Source organism: Hevea brasiliensis, chromosome 18 (genome assembly GCF_030052815.1).
Source record: "Hevea brasiliensis isolate MT/VB/25A 57/8 chromosome 18, ASM3005281v1, whole genome shotgun sequence".
Taxonomy (NCBI): Eukaryota; Viridiplantae; Streptophyta; class Magnoliopsida; order Malpighiales; family Euphorbiaceae; genus Hevea; species Hevea brasiliensis.
The window spans coordinates 47,218,719-47,238,816 of NC_079510.1; the positions used below are offsets into that span (position 1 = coordinate 47,218,719).

Sequence of the window (20,098 nt, forward strand, 5' to 3'; positions counted from 1 at the left end):
TCAAGCCCATGACACAATTATTTTGTTACCTATTTTTGTAATTTTTTTTAAATATACAAGAACTTTTATTATTCAAGTAAATCTAGATATTAAATGTCAAAATATATTAATTTTATAAATTTAAGAGTAAAATAATATAATTATGGACAGAATGACTAAACAGATAAATCATTAACGGAATTAAAAAAATATATGAATTAATTAATTAATTGTTTAAAATAAGAAAATTAATTAGTAAATAATGATAATTTTAATAAAATAAAAAAATATATAATTTAAAAAATAATAAAAGAATTAAAGATTTTTTTTTAGCTGAAAAAAATTGATGAATTATTGACGTCGATAAAGCCGATCAAAACCAATCTATTGGTTTCACATGCGTCGAGGCAAGTACCGTTTCTAAGTGCCACATCATCTCCCTCCCCTCTCTCGTCTTATGCGAATTTTTATCATATAAATAAATAAATATTCTCTCTCCATTTTAGTTCCTTCAAATATCAATTCAATTTTCTTCGCTCTCTGCTTCTATGCGACTCTCGCTCTCTCTCTGTTTGATATCTAATCAATCTAAAAATTAGGGCACCAAAATCTAGTATCCTAGCTTTTCACCATGAACATTTTCAGATTTCTGGGAGATATGACTCATTTGATCAGTATTCTGATTCTGCTTCTCAAAATCTACGCCACCAAATCTTGTTCAGGTAACTATTGCCGCCTGCTTTCTCCAATTCATTTTCAGGTTCCTAAAAATTTTGTAGGAAACTGGAAGAAAATGAGATGGAACATTTGAATTGCATGTCGCTCCTTTTAAACCTCATTTTCGGATTTCACTTTATTTGTTTTTTTTTTTTAAGGAAAAGAAAATTTGTGTTAGGGTTGAGGTAATGGCTTTGCTATTGCTTCCTGAATTAGGTAATTTTGATTTCATTGTAGCAAAACTGAGGATTACTATATGTTCAATTTATTTTTTATTTTCGTACAAATTTTAGGGATTTCGCTGAAGACGCAGGAGCTTTACGCTCTGGTGTTTTTGGCTCGGTACCTGGATCTGTTCACGGAATTTATCTCCGTGTATAACAGTATAATGAAGGTGGTGTTTATAGTGAGCTCTCTTGCAATTGTATGGTGCATGAGGGGGCACCGTGTTGTGAGACGCTCTTATGACAAAGAACTCGATACGTTTCGTCATTACTTCCTTATTGCTGCCAGTTTTGTCTTGGCTCTGTTGGTGCACGAGAAGTTCACATTCACAGAGGTGACTTTCTTAAACATTGATCTCGTAATTGCAGTGTTGTTGGTTTTTTCTTTTCTCTCTCTTTCTGTGTAGGAAACTAGGACCTAAGTTAGCTTGTTTAAAAGAAGAATATTCTGTGCGACGAGGTTTCATATACGAGACACATCTTGCTTGTGTGCATTTGATGGAGTTCACAAAATGTTTGTAGCCATCCATGGATAACCGTAGAAGAATCAAGGCCGAGTAACTTGGTAGTCTCATGTGAAAAATGCAAGCTGTCTAAGAATCATGTCGTAAAAGCTAATCCATAGTTAAGAATATGTATAAAAAAGTTTAACCAATTACTGATTCATTAATGATGGCTGGACAACCAGTCCAGCTAAACAATTTTGAATTACCAACTTTATTTAAATGTCGAGACTAAGAGGCACTTCAAACTGAATGTATGATAAATAAAATTATGGTTGCTGCACTTGTTGCCATGACTGATAGGAAGTAATGGATGTAACAAACTAACGATAGCTTTCTAACATTGTTCACTTCCACCCCTTTTCCCAAGTGGTTCTCTGCAGCATAAACTTGCAAGTGATGCTATTATAACTAACAGCACATATTCTATTCTTTTACATGCAATTGAGAACAACAGGTGATTCAATGTGTTCTAGCTCTCTCCTGCATTCTTAAATTACATGAATCATCTGCTTTACATTTCTTACAACTCGTTGCAGATCTTCTGGGCATTTTCAATATACTTGGAGGCAGTAGCCATTCTTCCCCAGTTAGTGTTACTCCAACGAAGTGGGAATGTGGATAATTTGACAGGGCAATATGTTTTCTTTCTTGGGTATGTATATGCATAATTTATGGTATAGCAGTTGGTTATGTGTACAGGTTCCTGTTTTGTCATAGGAGTCTGAACTATCTGTGACTTTTTCTACTACTCGTGGAAAACAAAATGTCAGTTTATCTGCATTATGCATTCTGCCTTTTGTTTCTGGTCTTGAAATACCAATCTAATTTTTTGTTTTTCTTGCTGATCAACTATGGAAAAACAGTAATATACAAACATGAAGACTCCATCTGTTTGAAGTATTTCTAGCTAATACTGAAGCCACTCTCATTAATGGTTCACTTTTAAAATATGGTAGTTATTTAAATTCTACTTTCTGCATGAGCGCACACATAATTGGACGTGCTCATGCCGCCATATGTAAATCACATATTCCCTCTATTCTTGTATGTGATATGGTTAGAATATCTCATCTTGATTTTCATTGCATCTTGGCACATAAGATGTATGTTTTGAGTCCTTCCCTTTCTGTTGCACTCCCCCCTTTTTATATTTTCTTCTGAGCAAATGTCTTCATTCTCCAATTGGGACCTTCTCTTGAGTTGATTTTTGCAGAAATTCTATTTCAACTATAGGCCCTGTGTAGATTGACGAATTCTTTATAGCGTAGGGTGAGCCTGCAGAGCATATTCATGTGATATTCTTTTTGTTTTACAAATATCTTTTCTTTCTTTGGTGCAATTAGCTTGGAGACGGTTAATTACTTAAACTCTGCTTGATATGTGGGAGAATATGAGAGAGAGAGAGCGGTAATGGTGAACTTCTTAGTTTGCTCATGGAAGGAGGAATATTTGGCTACCAAATCAATCCCCTGAAGGCCTGAAATTGAAGCAAACTCTTCTTTTCCATTTTATACTTTTCTGGATAATCATCATTTTTTATGTGGTATGCTTGATTGCCATTTTCCATATATGGTCTCTTCCATATAGAACTACATTCATGTCCTCTGCAGTCTGAACAGAACATAAGTCCTAGGGAAAGATATGTCTTTACAAGGCAATTAATTTTGAAGGGAGAGGATTTTTGAAGGTCGGGCAGTTAGAATTAAGTCATTGTTGTCTTGGATTAAGCAATCAATTTTTGAAGGCATTATAAAAGCAGCAATTTTTCTATCTAGGTTTACTATAAGTGAGCATGAAATTCCATGCGCATGCTCTCTAGTGGACATAAAATGATGTAATTATACTTGAATCCATACTTCTCTAAGCAGTGTGTGGATAGTTGTTTGTTCATTCAAGCCTATCTTGCAATGTACTCACCAAACAATATGTTGTGTCTGCAGGGCTTATCGTGCTTTCTACATCCTCAACTGGATTTACCGCTATTTTACAGAGACACATTTTAGTAGATGGATATGTAAGCTTATTAAGAATTGAAATAAAGACTACTTGTCAGAGTTGTTGCTTTGGGTATTTCTGTCCTGACTTCCATTTCTTTCCATTTATTGCACAGCTTGCGTCTCTGGTCTCGTCCAGACAGCACTCTATGCTGATTTCTTTTACTACTACTTTATTAGGTGTGACAATACTCCCGCTACTCTTTCTTTTTCTCTCACTCTTCTTTAAGTTCATAATTTGACAAATATTTTTTTTCTTCTTTTTTTCTCAGCTGGAAAAACAATGCAAAGCTTCAGCTGCCAGCTTGAGCCAGACATCTGTATGTTGAAGTATCAAACTTCATGAACAATCACTGCTAAAGTATTAAGTTTTAGTCAAGTTGGCTGGTATACCCATTTGTGCCAGTTCAGATTGTATGGGTTTAAGAGGGTAAAGTTACAATAGTTTATGCCAAATGTTGATTAGGCTGGTGGGTTTGTTGGAATTGCCCATCTTATAGGGACTATTAGATTAGATCAAACACCCATGTTGATGTAAGGTGCTAATTTTTAATAGTAACAGCACCCTTCTGTTAACTTTTAATTTGTCTCATGATGTTTATTTGGGAGGGCAAAATTCAGATTTGATTAACGTGAGGGTTGAATTCAATGAAGATACAGTTAACTAAGTGGTAAGCATTTGCAGAATAGTTTTGTTACATTATTTTTTTTTGCAGAATGGTTTATTATCCCTTTCTGAATGCCTCATCGATGAGCAAAATACTTGCACTATTTGGTTGTGTAGCCGTGGACTGCATCATTTCGGACGTTGTGTGAGTGACTTACAGCTTGCAACCATTTGGGATCATTTGGTTTATCGTCAATTAATTACCATTACCATTATTATTATTATTATTATTTTGGTATTTCTTGCTGGGAAGGGATGATAATTTCCTCAATGTCAAAAACTGGATTTTCAAAACTAAAGTTTGTGTAGTATAGTTGGGCCAGTCATGAATTACCGCTGCAACCAATTAACATTGATAAATTAAATGTTTTTAAAAAATAATAAAAAAATATTATTTTAGTGTTTTTAATTAACAAGAAAATTTCCTTTCAAAAAAATAAAAACAAGAAGAAAATTTGAAAACCAAATAGTCTTGATCCGGGTTAAACAAACGCGCGGAAGAAGGCGTGTCGGTAACAAACTCCATAACGAACTCATACACGTGTCACGAAATCATGGGCAAATTCAACGTGGTAGGTGTAAGCCAAAATTGCAGAAATATAAGATCAAATTAGCTTTCTTCACTCTCGCCTGCAAGCGGGATTCCTTTACTTTCCCTGCACTCGATCTCTCCGTCCCCATAGTTTAGATCTCCTCTTTCCAAGCCTGATTCCACACATCTCAAACAGCTAGTAAGTTTCACATTTTCGTTTTGCGATCTTCGATCCCAGATTTTTCAAGAATTGGATCCAGTAGATCTAGTTTCATTTTCTCTTTTATGCCTATGGATCAAGTTGGTTTTGTTTGGATTTTAACTCGTATGGATTTCTTTTATAAGCTGGTTGATTAGAGTAGTTGAGATGGGAGGAGGATTTAGAGTGCTGCATCTGGTGAGACCGTTCCTTTCCTTTTTGCCTGAAGTTCAGAGTGCTGATCGGAAGGTCCCTTTCAGAGAGAAGGTCATATATACTGTCATTTCTCTGTTCATCTTTCTCGTCTGCAGTCAGCTACCACTTTATGGGATACACTCCACCACTGGTGCTGATCCATTTTATTGGATGCGTGTTATTCTTGCATCCAATCGTGGGACTGTGATGGAACTTGGGATTACTCCCATTGTTACTTCTGGATTGGTGATGCAATTGTTGGCTGGGTCTAAGATCATTGAAGTCGACAACAGTGTTCGTGAGGATCGTGCTCTCCTGTAAGTTCTATGGTTGTAATTGATTACTTCAAGTATATATGTAGTTAATGTCTTTGTTTTTTTTTTTTTTTAATTTGGTATCTGATAATTTCGAGCTCACAAACAAAAGATTGGGTTATTCCTAGTTTTTGAAGTCACCAACGATTTTTTATATTCTTTTTTGTCCACCCGAAGAAAAGATTTATGCTGCTGTCTAGAACAGTTACTGTTTGGAAGAAAAGTTTTGCAATATCTTATGATGCACATTTGCAGTTTTGTTTATAGTTTCAGCTAGCATTTGCATGAACATTGCCTTGCTTTTCTTTTAGGAATTGGGATCCTGCATTTGTAACCTTGTAGCTCTTCTGTTAACTTTTATGTAATGTATCCTATTTTCCTTTGGCCTATTTTGCAGAAATGGAGCCCAAAAGTTGCTGGGCATTCTGATAGCTGTTGGTGAGGCTGTTGCTTATGTGCTATCTGGGATGTATGGTAGTGTCAGTCAACTTGGGGTTGGAAATGCCATTCTTATTATCATTCAGCTTTGCTTTGCTGGAATAATTGTTATCTGCCTTGATGAGCTTCTCCAGAAAGGATATGGTCTTGGTTCTGGAATCTCCCTTTTCATTGCTACCAATATTTGGTAGGGTTCATGCACTTTTTCCCGTTTCTGTTTCCAGCATCAATTATTTGGACTGTATTGCTGTCCATAAAATTTTCTTGTAACCATTATTTTGCATTCGTGTGCATGCAGTGAAAATATTATATGGAAGGCATTTAGTCCTACAACCATCAACAGTGGCCGGGGAGCTGAATTTGAAGGTGCAGTTATAGCTTTGTTCCATTTGCTGATCACCAGGACAGACAAAGTCCGCGCTCTTCGGGAGGCTTTCTATCGGCAGAACCTTCCAAATGTTACCAATTTACTTGCTACAGTCTTGATCTTCCTTATTGTTATCTATTTCCAAGGTTTTCGTGTGGTTTTGCCTGTGAGGTCAAAGAATGCCCGTGGACAACAGGGTTCATATCCAATTAAGCTTTTCTACACATCTAATATGCCCATTATTCTCCAATCTGCACTTGTTTCCAATCTTTATTTCATCTCTCAGGTATGAGTTATTTTGTGGTGGGTGGAGGCTTGTTTTTCTTTATGTTAAGAGTTTAACACTCTGCACTACTATACAGTTGCTGTACAGGAGATACAGTGGAAATTTCTTTGTCAATCTGTTGGGAAAGTGGAAGGAATCTGAATATTCAGGTGGCCAGTTTGTTCCAGTGGGCGGTCTGGCTTACTATGTCACTGCTCCAACCAGGTAAACTAGCATTTATTTCCTTATTGTTATTTTTTTTGTTTTTCTTATTTGATAATTGTGTTGGGGTGTATGTTGTTGGTATTAGTGCTCACTTTTGCTTTTTTTTTTTTTTGGGTCTATGCTCTGTTCTTGCACTGATTCCTTACTTTATCATTTCATCTTTATTGCAGCTTGGCTGATATGGCAGCCAATCCCTTCCATGCCTTGTTCTATCTGGTTTTCATGCTTTCAGCCTGTGCTCTCTTCTCAAAAACTTGGATTGAAGTTTCAGGGTCATCTGCCCGGGATGTGGCTAAGCAGCTTAAGGTATATCAAGATAGGTTTGTTAATCTTAAATGCATTCTGCTATGAATTGATCCTGCTTCTATAATTTTTTTTTTTTTCCAGTTTAGTTACAAAACATTTGTTTCTTAAGTTGTTCATAGAGTATTTGCACAGAGGCGCAAGGATTAATCCATCGATATAGTCATGCCACATTAGTTTTTTAAATTTGTTTTGATGAAGTCAGTCCCGTTAGAATAGGTTGTATATTTGATTTATAGAGTTCCTGTTTATCGTAGTGAACTGATTTGATCATGGTATTTCTTTGGTGGAAAAACACTGACTATACTGTGGTATCCAAAATCTTTTTATTAATATACTTATGTTGGTTATACAGGAACAACAAATGGTGATGCCAGGACATCGTGATTCAAATCTACAGAAGGAACTGAACCGCTACATACCAACAGCAGCTGCCTTTGGAGGAATGTGCATTGGTGCATTGACAGTTCTAGCTGATTTCATGGGAGCAATTGGCTCTGGAACAGGGATATTGCTTGCAGTTACTATTATATATCAGTACTTCGAGACTTTTGAGAAGGAAAGAGCCAGTGAACTTGGCTTCTTTGGCTTCTAAATCCATTAGACTGTTTTATGTGATGGTAGGTGCTTAGGTGGTCCTCAAAAGGTTCCTGGCTGAGAGATACAAGTATTAACCCTGTTAACACAATACCCCAGGGATGGAAAGGTGCCTATTTAGTGACTTCATTATTTCTCCTCTCATCTGGACCTACCTTTATATGTAGTCTTGCGTTCGGGAAAATGATTGACAAATTTTTGTTGGGACACTGATGCGGATCCCATCTTTTATTTTCTGTTTCATCCCCTAGCATTTGGGGGTGATAATTTGTAAGTATAATTGAGAACCCGTCAAAGAATGCTTTAGCGATTCGTCTCCAATCCATTCTTGGCCATCTTTTCCCTCATTTCATGCTGTGAGTTGCTTGTGACGTGTGCATGCCCAGAAATGTTGCCACGGTTGAGCTTGTTAATAGGTAAGAGTGTGCAAATGGTTGGTTTGGTTCTGAACCGAATCAAACAGATAAAACTAAAAATCAAAAATCAAAAATTTTAAAAATTGAACCAAATTGATTACTAAGAGAAAATCAAACTGAATCAAACCAATAAATATTGATTCTGTTCAATTTTAAACCGATCAAATTGAATTTTATAAAATTTCATATTTGCAACATTAAATCTCAATAATAAAAACATATAAAAAAGAAACTTAGAAATCAAAACTAAAAAATCTTAGGATTTCCTTGATATATATATATATATATATATATATTAGTAATTTCGGTTCGGTTCAATTTTTTTTATTTTTTATGAAAATAACCGAACTGAATTAACTGAAATTATTAAAATTTTAAATCAAACCAAACTGATTAAATTTTAAAATTAAACTGAATTGACTCGGTTTGATTTTTGATTTAAACAGAAATCTGCTCTCCCCTATTAATAGGGGCGAGCATTATTTGGTTCAAACCAAATAAACTGAACTGAACTGCCTTAATTCGGTAATTCAGTTCAGTTTTTAAAATAATTTAGTTCGATTCGATTATATATTATAAAAATTTCGATTATTTTGATTCAGTACGGTTTTGAAGAAAAAAAATCAATTAAAACCAAATAATTTTATTGATTTTTGAATTGATTTATTTTTATGAGAAATTTATGAATTATATGTAATTTTATATATATAAATTATTTAACTTCATTGGTTAATGGTTATTAGGTTCAAATTAAGCTCAAAATCAGATCAAATAATTTAAAAATCAAGTCTAAATTAAAAAACCAATAAAAAATAAAAACTGATCGGTTTGAATCGAATTGAACAAAAATAAAACAGTTTGATTCAATTCGATTTTTCATCCATTTCGATTCGGTTCGATTTCTAAAATATATAATTCGATTTTTATTATTTGATTTAGATCAATTCAGTTCGATTTGAACTGAATGCTTACCCCTAATTGATAATGACCCAAATGCTTGGTTTTCATATAGTTGTTGCATTTGTGTAATTTGCTTAATCTTACACAATTAGGATTTCATTTTATTACCTGTTTTTAGGTAGTGCAACTACCAGTCTATGCTTTATATATATATATATATATATATATATATATATATATATATATATATATATATATATATATATTATTCAAGAGGTTTTGAAAAGCCAAGGCCGAAGAGATGCAAACAAACCCAACAAAGAAACTCGGTCCAAAAGAATCTAGAGTTCTTTAGAAAGCTTCTCAAAGAAACTTTTGGGAGAACCCACCTTGCCCCGTCACATCTGCGCCACTAGCAACCAAAAGGCACACCCAACTACCGCCTACGCACAACACTCGAGACTGCAGCCCACTCATCGCCTCCCGCCACATAAGGAAGCAACAAGTCTCACTCAGGTTGAACCACCATAGAACTTCCCCAGAGATTGCTGCAAGGAGAGGACAACAGAACAGGCTTTCAAAGGGGGAGGCGCTAGATGACAACGGACATCGACCATTTATGGCTTTTTTAATCCTTAACCAAGGGTCGATGTTAGGACCAAACAGACCTCCAAGCCTCAGTCCTTGTCATAGCCATCCTCAACCAAACACAAATAAATCCATTGTAAAAACCCTCAAGAGAAAACCCATAGATATGCAAATCCGACCAGCCCAAGCCCGATCAATTTTCCCTGGCTTCTATTTGTACAAGACAAAGACAAGAAGGCCTTTTCTTCACTCCGAATCACCTCTCGTATAATAATATATTATTATTTTTTATTAAAAAATAATTTATTTATATATATATATTATATATTAATAAATTAAAAAAAAATAACAAAAAAACTCCTCACGTAAAACTCATCTCACTCCGCTCCTTGACGGAAAAGTCCCCATCCCAATTTCAAACTCCTGTACCCGCTTCCAATCCACTCTCCGCTCTGTTATCATTCCTAGCAAAATAACGCAAGAAGAATGCACATCCCCAAATGGAAATGGGGTGGGTTCTACCCACAAGAGGGCCTGCCCTTACCTAGAGGGGAGAGAATGGCCCATAAAAAACAGAAAGCTTAATTGAAACCGAGATAAAACCAGGCAGGAAAAAACTGAGAGACAGAAAAACTTATTCGAACATAGATCATACACAAATTGCTGTGGGATTAGATTTGGAACAGAATAGTAAATCCCATAGATGCTAATAGATTGGTGTGAAAATGGATTCTTTATGTCCTTTCTATATTTGAGCAATTGCGAAGCCGAAAGCTATTTTTCGACACAAATAGAACCAAAAAAAAAAGAGCGCAAATTTTAAAATATAGTGCCATATCACTCGTAAAAATACAAATTTTTCTTGAAACCCAAAAGTGTTTGAACTCCATGTAATTATTGATTGTCTAATAATAAAAGAATACACAAAGGGTGTAAGGTCGTATTGTAGGTTTGAAAAGGGCACAGTCAGTCCTAAGTAGAGCATTATGAAATTTTATGCTGTCAGTTATTTTATATATATATATATATATATATATATATATATATATATATATATATATAATTTTTCACTTGAGGAACAAAATTAATTTTTTTAATCAATCATCCTTTCTTATTAAAACATTTGCTCTATAAAAAAATCAAAATTTGTAGAAATTTCACTTTAAAAAGCAAAAAGTAAAAGCAAAGTTGCCTAATCATCTTTATTGGCCATTTTTGGTACCAAAGGCGATGAAATTTACACTGATATCATCAGATAGAGACCATCGTCCGGTCAAGGGGTTGTAAACAAATCCAGCCATTTCTTTAACCTAGGCAAGGCCAATTCAATAGCAGAAGGAACAAAATTAATACATGTGCCAGCGATCAAAGAAATTAAGAACCAAAATAGAAAGAAAAAAAAAATTGTCTTACATTGATAGAAGCACGTTGTAGGATCAATACCAACTCTTCAGGAGTAAGGAAACTTGACCATTGATGCGTGCCTATGGGAAGCTGCATATCTATTATTAGCAACTCTATAAAGCAAGGCACTATGAATCATACTATCCCAAAATCATAATTTTGTAGCAAGACCAAGCACAAATACTAGACCACGGTCTTCAGTAATGCTAGAGCACAAGAATCCAGATACAAGAGTCATACCCAATGGAGAAGGTACTCTGCTGCAACAATGGCAGTTGCATACGATCTCATAGATCGGTTAATTGTTGAAATCACAGTAGCACCCCCAGGATGAGTCAATGCTGACAGAGACTTGCAGAATTCAGTAGGATCTGCTACGTGCTCAATTACCTTGAGTGAAAATTTATGAATTTAAAACAAACTTAATGTATGTTCAACCAGTTGAAAGCAAGCTGCGGCAAAGTTGAACAAACTTGTGTTTCCAGTCTTTGTAGTTATTAGCATAAGCTTGGACAGACTATTTCACAATCATCACACAAATCTTCATGCATCAAATCTTAGCAGATTTCTTACACCATCTCAAACCTAAATTCACAACTCATTCACTAAGGATTTAAGGTGCATACATCATTTTTACTTGCTTAAAACTCATAATCCTATTTGAAAAATTGCCATTTGCTTACTAAACCTATTTGGTTCCGCGTTTTGCTCTTTGCTTTTTTCTTTCCTAAAAAATTCTTTTTAAACATTTTGATTTTGCTAGAAAACAAATGCAATAATAAAGAATGCACAAGCAAATGACAAAGGAGGCAGCAATTACAATCAGAAAATAATTTTTAATATTCAATGGCATCACTCAAATTTATCAAATATTAACAAATGCATGCACAATGTCTTCCATTTTGTAAAAAATCAACAAATAACTTTAATATTGCATAATTTCAAGCTCTGAAGCATAATAAACACATTATGGATTAACACAACTCAAATAAGTGACAACGCTTCCATTTTGAATACTACATCATAACCTCCTAGATAATAATAAAATAAAAAAAAAAAAAAAAAGGAACAACGAAGTTCCCTTCTTGTCACCAACATCATAGCTCAAGCATTTGATGTGGGATAACCTTGAAATTCAGAGATCATGGATTGGCTTGCTGGTGGGATGGGGGGTGGGGCGTGGTTGTGGGATGGAGGGATGATTGGAAGGAAGGTTTAGAATGGAGATATTTTGGTTTAGGAGGCTAAGACTAAGTACAGGGCTAAGAATCTGATTTTCTTGAGAATTATATTGGGATGCAGTTCACAAATATGTGAAGATTATGGATGTATAAAATGAATCAACAGGGATCTATAATGAGCACACATGCATGCATAATTTTAGAGAGAGAGAGAGAGAGAGAGAGAGAGAGCACCTCTAATGCAATCACAGCATCAAACATCTTTTGCTCCTTAACTAGCTTTTCTGTTCATCAAAAGAAAATATTGGATAGAATATTTGAGCTAATGCAATTTAAATGTTCAATCAACCGTTGAACTTCAAGTTTGAACTACATTATATCTTTCATGAACCATAAACTTATAAATGACCAGTCCCCTTTTTGTAAGGAATATGTAGAAGATAACTACCAGGGGATGAACTTCAAAGAAAATATATGATCTATCTACTGCACACAAAGGATCAATGCATTTTAAGTAACACAAAAACATGATTATGTTTCTTGACTCAGGCATTCCACAGCAGGGGAAAAATATAGAGCCAGTAATTACACTACATAGAGATGATTCAAAAACATTTGTATTGAGTGAAGCAACTTAGGTTAACCTCTCTTAAGCAAACTGAATACTCACGAGGAACAAAAGAAGAACACTGGACTACATGGATGGATAACTGACTCTCATTCACAAGAGGATGCCAGCATCCACGTATTCAGATGGAGCAAGTTTATGAGACCAAAAAAATGTCAATTTGAATGTACAAAGGAGTGAAAATTACTGGAAAGCTTGACCTACACAAGAGATTAACAAAATTTGCATGTACCAGCTGTTGTGCAACAGTATTCAATGGTTGAAGTCACTGGGTCCAATCCCTGTGCAGGCAGATAAAAAGTATAAATATTTTGAACTGACAAAATAAAATAGCCATTGATTAAACACTAGTAATTCTCAATATAACACTTTGACAATTATTTCATTTAAATCAGATGGCTTGCATAAATTTGATGAATGCAACGAAAAATTAGAATTCAAGAATTATTGGAACAATCAGTAACATATGATCAGGAGATTATACTGAACATAATCACAGTTTAGGGGAAAGTAAAACACAGAAATCAACTCAGTAAAGGGCTTTTTTCTTCTTGCCATTTTTTCACCGAAAGCGACGCGCCATGCCGGCGCCCGGGTGTGCTGTTAAGTGAGCAAGGGTTCCCACATCATGGACGGGTGTGGGTAAAGAAGTTAGTCCATAGGACAGATAATAGAACAAATAGTGGAACAGAACACAAGATAGACATAGAAAATAATAGAAGATATCATAGAAGGAGACCAATTAGGAAGGAGCAGGATAGGAGGAGGATCAGGGTTGGTACTTGGAATGTTGGATCACTTACAGGAAAATTAATGGAGCTTGTGGATACCTTGGAAAGGAGAAGGGTGAATATTGCTTGCATTCAGGAGACTAAATGGGTAGGAGAGAAAAGTAAGGAAGTGGGTAATTCAGGGTACAAATTGTGGTTTACCGGAAAGGAGAGAAACAAGAACGGAGTGGGTATAATCATAGACAGGACATTGAAAGACGCAGTAGTAGCTGTGAAAAGAGTAGGAGATAGAATTATACTAGTAAAGCTAGTACTAGACGGAGAAACAATAAATATAGTTAGTGCTTATGCCCCACAAATAGGACTAGACAGTGAGAGTAAACAAAGATTTTGGGAAGATATGGATGATTTAATGCAAAGCATACCGAATGAAGAGAATGTTTTCATTGGTGGAGATTTGAATGGACATGTAGGAAGTGATAGGCAAGGTTATGAGAATGTTCATGGAGGTTTTGGTTTTGGCAAATAAATGAGGAGGGAAAAAGCATCCTGGATTTTGCTATGGCATACGACCTAATACTAGCAAATACCTACTTTATAAAAAGAGAGTCACATTTAGTGACTTTCAAAAGTGGGCAACATTGAAGTCAAATCGACTTCCTCTTAACCAGGAAGACAAATAGAGCTCTATGCAAGGATTGCAAGGTCATTCCAGGAGAGGCTTTAACAAGTCAACATAGGTTGGTGGTCTTGGATGTCAAGTTTAGGAATAATTCAAGTAAGGTCAGAAGAAATAGTGTAGCTCGAACAAAGTGGTGGGAGTTCAAAGGAGTAAAGCAAGTGAAGTTCAAAAATGAGCTTCTTGATTCATAAGTATGGAAGCTAGATATGGAGGCCAATGATATGTGGATACAGATGGCATCAAAGATTAGAGAAGTAGCTAGAAAAGTACTTGGGGAGTCTAAAGGACATAGACCACCCTCAAAAGAGAGATGGTGGTGGAATGAGGAAGTACAAAAGGCAGTGAAGAGAAAAAGGGAATGGTATAAGAAATTACCTAAATGTGATAATAATGAGGCATATGAACAGTACAAGATAGCAAAGAAAGAGGCAAAAAGGCGATTAGCCAAGCAAGAGCAGTGCCTTTGAAAAGTTATATGAGAAACTTGGAACTAAAGAAGGGGAGAAAGATATTTATAGATTAGCAAGGAGTAGAGAAAGGAAATGTCAAGATCTCAATCAAGTTAGGTGCATTAAGGATAAAGAAGGAAAAGTGTTGGTGAAAGATGAGGACATTAAAGAAAGATGGAGAAATTATTTTAATGATCTCTTTAATAATAGTCAAAACGGAAATAGCGTGAATATAGATTATAGAACAATAGAAAAGAATGTAAATTATACTAGAAGGATTAGATCTTTAGAAGTAAAGGAAGCACTTAAGAGAATGAAAGTAGGTAAAGCCTGTGGACCCGATGAAATACCAATTGAAGTGTGGAAGTATTTGGGAGATATGGGAGTGGCATGGTTAACTAAATTATTTAATAAGATTCTAAACTCAAAGAAAATGCCTGATGAATGGAGGAAGAGTATTTTAGTACCTATTTTTAAAAATAAGGGAGATATACAGAGTTGCTCAAACTATAGGGGAATTAAACTCATGAGCCATACTATGAAGTTGTGGGAGAGAGTTGTGGAGTATCGACTACGTCATGATACTTCTATCTCTCTCAATCAATTTGGTTTCATGCCCGGTCGTTCAACTATGGAAGCGATCTTTCTCATTAGAAGCTTGATGGAGAAATATAGAGATGGGAAGAAAGATCTACACATGGTTTTTATTGATTTGGAGAAGGCTTATGATAGTGTTCCAAGAGAGGTTTTATGGAATGCGTTAGAACAAAAGAGGGTATCTATTAGGTACATACAAGTATTGAAAGATATGTATGAAGGAGCAACTACTATTGTGCGCACAGTGGGAGGGGACACAAGAGATTTTCCTATCTCAATTGGATTACACCAAGGATCAGCCATAAGCCCTTACCTTTTTACATTAGTTTTAGATGAACTGACGAAACATATACAAGAGAGTATTCCTTGGTGCATGATGTTTGCGGATGATATTGTTCGATAGATGAGACACGAGAAGGAGTCAATAGGAAGCTAGAACTTTGGAGAAGTACTCTAGAGTCAAAGGGTTTTAAGTTAAGTAGAACGAAGATGAATACATGCATTGCAAGTTCAAGAAGGCCAAACCGGTGATAGGGAAGGAGTTAGTTTGAATGGAGTGGCACTGTCCCAAAGTAATCACTTTAAATATCTAGGCTCGATCCTTCAAGTAGATGGGGATGTGAGGAGGATGTTAGTCATAGGATTAAAGCCTGATGGTTGAAGTGGAGACGTGCACGGAGTTTTATGTGATCGTAAGATTCCCAATAAATTAAAAGGAAAATTTTACCGTACAGTCATACGACCGGCTATGCTATATGGTAGTGAGTGTTGGGCACTGAAAGAGTCGTATGCATCTAAGATAAGAGTTGCAGAGATGAGAATGTTAAGGTGGATGAGTGGTCATACTAGACTAGATAAAGTCCGTAATGAAAGTATTAGAGAAAAGGTAGGAGTGGTGCCAATTGAAGATAAGTTGAGAGAAGGGAGATTGAGGTGGTTTGGTCATGTGAAGCGTAGACATACGGAGGCTCCAGTTAGACAAGTAGAGCACATTAGGCTAGAGGATAGAAAGAAAAAAAGGGGTAGACCTAAATTGACTTGGAGGAGAGTAGTACAGCATGACTTAGAAGCATTACACATTTCTGAGGATTTAACCCAAAATCGTTCAGAGTGGAAAAAGCGAATCCATATAGCCGACCCCAAATTTTTGGGATAAAGGCTTAGTTGAGTTGAGTTGAAGAGGAAACTATGCTCCCAGAGTCTAAGTAGAAACCACATACATAACCTTATGTGATTGGATGAGCCCAAACTCATCTCTATACTATACAGTATACAGCCTTAACCCTAAATACTTCACACAAGCTAAGTACAAGATCCATGTGCACAAGAAATGTATAACATCAAATTCAGTACACCCCACTCCGAAGGCCTACCCCACCTAAATGATCTGTACACTGTATACTGTATTTCATGTGATGCTATTATGTTCATATAAAATATATAATGAATACACTGTATATGTCCTGTAAAATTCACATTACAGGAGAGGGTTCAGTATTGTGATAATCTTTCCAAGTTGGTCAACTTTAGCCATTCCCCTTCTATTTTCAACAATAGCAATAAGGAAGGAAAAGAAGAATCTAAGAAGGATTCATATTCAACATGTATGCGAAGTTAAAATTGTTTTTGGGGTGGGGATACCCACACACATAGGAAGAGAGAGCATTGAACTCAGATTTTGTACTATGGTTGAGAAACTTCTGTACCGTTTTCTATTTTTACTACAGTTCTTGTCACATTTACAAATGTCTCAGTGGGACCCCATAAGGCCCATCTTTTCTGGAGATTATCCTGCCTCATCCCTTGCTGGAATTTGGTGGGGATGAAGATGCAAACAGAACAATATTCCTCATGGGCTGGTACTCAAGCAGGTCCCCACACCAAATTTGCCCTGTTGCTATCCAGTGAGTACCCAAATCCATGTCCTCGCTATGAATACTAATTAGTGAAGAATTTGCCATACCAGGAGTAATATACACACAGCAGATAAGATATTCCAAATCAAATTAAATGAAATATCATCTTAGAAAATAGAAATTATGTAAGTTTCAGCTGAAACATATATGCATACAGTAATTTAAGATATGAAATGACCATACAGCATGAAGACGAGCAATATTGATATTTTTCTCCAAAGCATCAATTCCTGTTACAGTTGCTCCCATTCGAGCTAAAGGCTGAAGAAACAAAACAAAGAATAAGATCTAGGTGCAGATTAACTTTGATTTGGAAACAATACCAGCCAGATTATATTGACATAAATTTAATATTTAAATAACATGCAACCAAGTTACATTAATAACATTGCAATAGTCAACTCTCTTGCCAAGACATTGAGACATTTTATAAGCACTTACTAACTATTCTTGCAAAATTTTACAGTGTGAGAAACATAAAAATTGTAAATTAATGTTGCCAAAAAAACATATATGCTATCCAGTAAGGAAATGTCCATGATGAATATAAATGCTATGGGATGGACAGTGTAAGCAGGAATTTCATAATTGCTTGAATAATATACCTCAGAAAGAATTCCTCCACCACAACCAACATCAACAATTTTTAGTCCTTCGAAAGGCCTAGCAACATGTGGATCCTTCCTGAAACAATTCAAACTAATAAGAACTCATAGATGTGCAATAAAAGAAATCCCTGCCATTGTTCTAGCATACAAACGAGACAAGCAGCATACTGATAAAAAGTCTCAGCATTTATATTAATATTTCAAACAATAGAAAAAGTGATCCCGCTGCATATTGCAATTAAAGATGTCCAATCTAAAGCTACTTTACAACCTTTTTCTTAGGGCACAGCGTACTATATAGTATAAACAGATAAGAAAAATACTAATAACTATTTGCAATTACAAGTCACATTCTTTTAGGGAAAAATTTTCATAATCTTATGATACAGGGTATTAATCATCAGCGAAAGAAAGGTGGTTGAGATAGAGAATTTTTAGGTGCTGTGCAATTGTAAAGCTTCACTCACATGAAGGTGAATTATATAGAACCATGATTAGGCTGATCAAGGTCTATTGCAGTGAGTATTAAGCAGCAATAATACAGTATCCATAAAATGGATGTAATTGAGGTGATAATGTTACTGTATGCGGGACAGGAACTAGTACATGGTATGCCAATTAATTAAAATGGAATGTGGTACAAAGGTGGTAGACTTCTTTTAGATAATAGTCAGAAGATAATATGTCTATGAAATCATGAGAACCTGCTTCATCACCAATTATATATTGCATGCCAAAGAGTTAATAGGACAATTTTGAATTGGATGGAATTGAGATAGCCTCAGCCTTATAAACTCATCAAGAACCATTCTAACATATTCTCAAGCCTAAACTAAAAAAAGTTGGAACCAGGAAATGGGATAATTAAAAATATCCATCAATTTCATTCTCCACTTCCTCAAAAAGCCTTACAAATTTTTTGACCTTATAATCTCTACAACAAGCATGATGGTGACACTCTTCAATCAAGTCAGTTATTTTCCTTATTTTTTAGGCCCATATCTCCAGTTACTCACCCTAATTTCAACAACAAATCTTATGCTGATATGCCGAAAAACCATAATTTCAGGTGGTCACTCTCTAATCGAGACGTATCAATTAGAATAGGTTCTACTTCAGATATTTCCAAGACAAGCATCAAATGAAGCTTATCCATTTCCAAAAACCATAAACTTGGCCAAGTTAAGTTTTTCCAGACAGTCCAAAAGAAAGGCACTCAATATTCAGGCCATCAAAGAGACAATGAGCACAAAACAAAAAGGGAAATAAGAGCAATGTAAAGGCAATCCACCTGAAATGTCGACAAAGGGTGGAGCGAAGAAAAGCAAGTCTAGTTGGATTCATCGCATGCAAAGGTTTAAATGGCCCTACAGAATCCCACCTGATTACAATAATAGAACACAAAATATAGCCCGCGTATCAAACTATCAATGCTTTATTTAAATTGAAAATTCAATAGTAATCACATAAACATCCTAAAATTGCTCTGAAGAGTAACAAAAGCAGCTCAAGTTCCAGTTAATTATCCCAAAATTCAAAAAACATATGCAATGTCAATCAAAAAGGATTGCGAACTTCACTCATGGAGCTTTAAATTAAGTAAAAGCCACAAACTTTTAAATTTCATATATATAGGGGCAAACTCTGTATTGCAACCATAATAATGAGACGCCCTTGGGTGTTCATTTGAGTTCATGAAAATCAAATTATGGAAGAAAATTATCGAATCAAAGGAGAAAAAAAAAAACCCTAATTGTGATTGAATCAAAGGAGAGAAAGCAAATACACTAGAACATGAAAAAAGTAAACACAAAAAAAAAATAATAACTGAGGGGCAGATAAACGAAGAAAAGCTAACTGACCAGGAATCAGCAATGGCTGAAAATTTAGCAAGCTCGAGGTCCTTCAAAGATGACGTCGGTTTTGATTTCTTGTGAGCACTCTTGCCATTATCAGGCGGTGATGAAGGAGGAGAATGAGGAGGAGTTGAAATTGGTCGATGAGAGAATAGTCTTCTAGTGGCATTGAGGGGCAGGTTAGGGTTTCGTGCGATTTTAGGATCTCGAATTGCTCCAAGTTTCGTCAGCAGCTTCGAGGCCATGGCTGGGGTCTTCAGTAGCAGAGCTAATTAGCATATAAGGCTGTGTTAAAAATATGATCTTAAGAGATATTTTTCTATTTTATATAAAGTATTTAGAAAATTAATTGAGAAAAATTAAATTATTCTTTGAAAATAATTTTGTCCCAAAATAATAAATCAATTTATTATTAGAAATTTATAAAGAAATTTTTTTATTAATTTAATTTATTTATAAGTTTAATGGAATCAGATATTTGATTTTTATATTTTAAAAATTAATTTTTAAGTTTAAAATTAATTTTTAAGTTTAAAATTATTTTTTTAATTAAAAAATTAATTTTTTTAATTTTAAAATTCTATTTGTAAAAAATAATTTATATATAAAAAAATATTTTT

The 20,098-nt window shown here is 35.1% G+C and overlaps 3 protein-coding genes across 4 annotated transcripts; 2 read left to right on the top strand and 1 right to left on the bottom strand.

The window, feature by feature from the left end:
* The first annotated feature begins 466 nt into the window (after positions 1–466).
* Positions 467–4,088, top strand: LOC110632349 (ER lumen protein-retaining receptor A). The gene is made up of 6 exons (XM_021780553.2): positions 467–701; positions 990–1,255; positions 1,963–2,078; positions 3,367–3,440; positions 3,537–3,600; positions 3,693–4,088. Exons 1-6 carry the CDS (start codon positions 611–613, stop codon positions 3,727–3,729), a joined length of 648 nt encoding a protein of 215 aa, XP_021636245.2. The 5' UTR covers positions 467–610; the 3' UTR covers positions 3,730–4,088.
* A 609-nt stretch (positions 4,089–4,697) lies between these two features.
* Positions 4,698–7,763, top strand: LOC110649531 (uncharacterized). Its single transcript, XM_058140416.1, has 6 exons — positions 4,698–5,330; positions 5,725–5,952; positions 6,064–6,418; positions 6,495–6,622; positions 6,793–6,928; positions 7,281–7,763. The coding sequence occupies exons 1-6, from the start codon at positions 4,987–4,989 to the stop codon at positions 7,518–7,520; spliced, it is 1,431 nt and encodes a 476-aa protein (XP_057996399.1). The 5' UTR covers positions 4,698–4,986; the 3' UTR covers positions 7,521–7,763.
* A 2,747-nt stretch (positions 7,764–10,510) lies between these two features.
* LOC110649540 (ubiquinone biosynthesis O-methyltransferase, mitochondrial) lies at positions 10,511–19,770 on the bottom strand. 2 transcript variants are annotated; one of them, XM_058140689.1, is made up of 10 exons: positions 19,485–19,770; positions 18,914–19,003; positions 17,620–17,698; positions 17,198–17,275; positions 12,870–12,920; positions 12,682–12,754; positions 12,246–12,295; positions 11,071–11,220; positions 10,840–10,920; positions 10,511–10,736 (listed from the first exon to the last, which is right to left on the bottom strand). In XM_058140689.1, exons 1-10 carry the CDS (start codon positions 19,721–19,723, stop codon positions 10,629–10,631), a joined length of 999 nt encoding a protein of 332 aa, XP_057996672.1. In that variant the 5' UTR covers positions 19,724–19,770; the 3' UTR covers positions 10,511–10,628. The 2 variants fall into 2 exon arrangements, with proteins under 2 accessions (XP_057996672.1, XP_021659838.2); XM_021804146.2 differs by lacking the exon at positions 12,682–12,754 and having other exon boundaries at positions 12,872–12,920.
* Between the last annotated feature and the right edge of the window lie 328 nt (positions 19,771–20,098).

Coding starts and splice junctions, on each gene's coding strand:
- LOC110649531 (XM_058140416.1), top strand. CDS start 4,987: ATGGGAGGAGGATTTAGAGTGCTGCATCTGGTGAGACCGTTCCTTTCC. Junction 5,331..5,724: donor CGTGAGGATCGTGCTCTCCT/GTAAGTTCTATG, acceptor CCTATTTTGCAG/AAATGGAGCCCAAAAGTTGC. Junction 6,929..7,280: donor ATGTGGCTAAGCAGCTTAAG/GTATATCAAGAT, acceptor TTGGTTATACAG/GAACAACAAATGGTGATGCC.
- LOC110649540 (XM_058140689.1), bottom strand. CDS start 19,723: ATGGCCTCGAAGCTGCTGACGAAACTTGGAGCAATTCGAGATCCTAAA. Junction 11,221..12,245: donor ATGCTGTGATTGCATTAGAG/GTGCTCTCTCTC, acceptor TTTTCACTCAAG/GTAATTGAGCACGTAGCAGA. Junction 10,921..11,070: donor CAGAGTACCTTCTCCATTGG/GTATGACTCTTG, acceptor ATAGATATGCAG/CTTCCCATAGGCACGCATCA.
- LOC110632349 (XM_021780553.2), top strand. CDS start 611: ATGAACATTTTCAGATTTCTGGGAGATATGACTCATTTGATCAGTATT. Junction 1,256..1,962: donor AGAAGTTCACATTCACAGAG/GTGACTTTCTTA, acceptor AACTCGTTGCAG/ATCTTCTGGGCATTTTCAAT. Junction 3,441..3,536: donor ACATTTTAGTAGATGGATAT/GTAAGCTTATTA, acceptor TTTATTGCACAG/CTTGCGTCTCTGGTCTCGTC.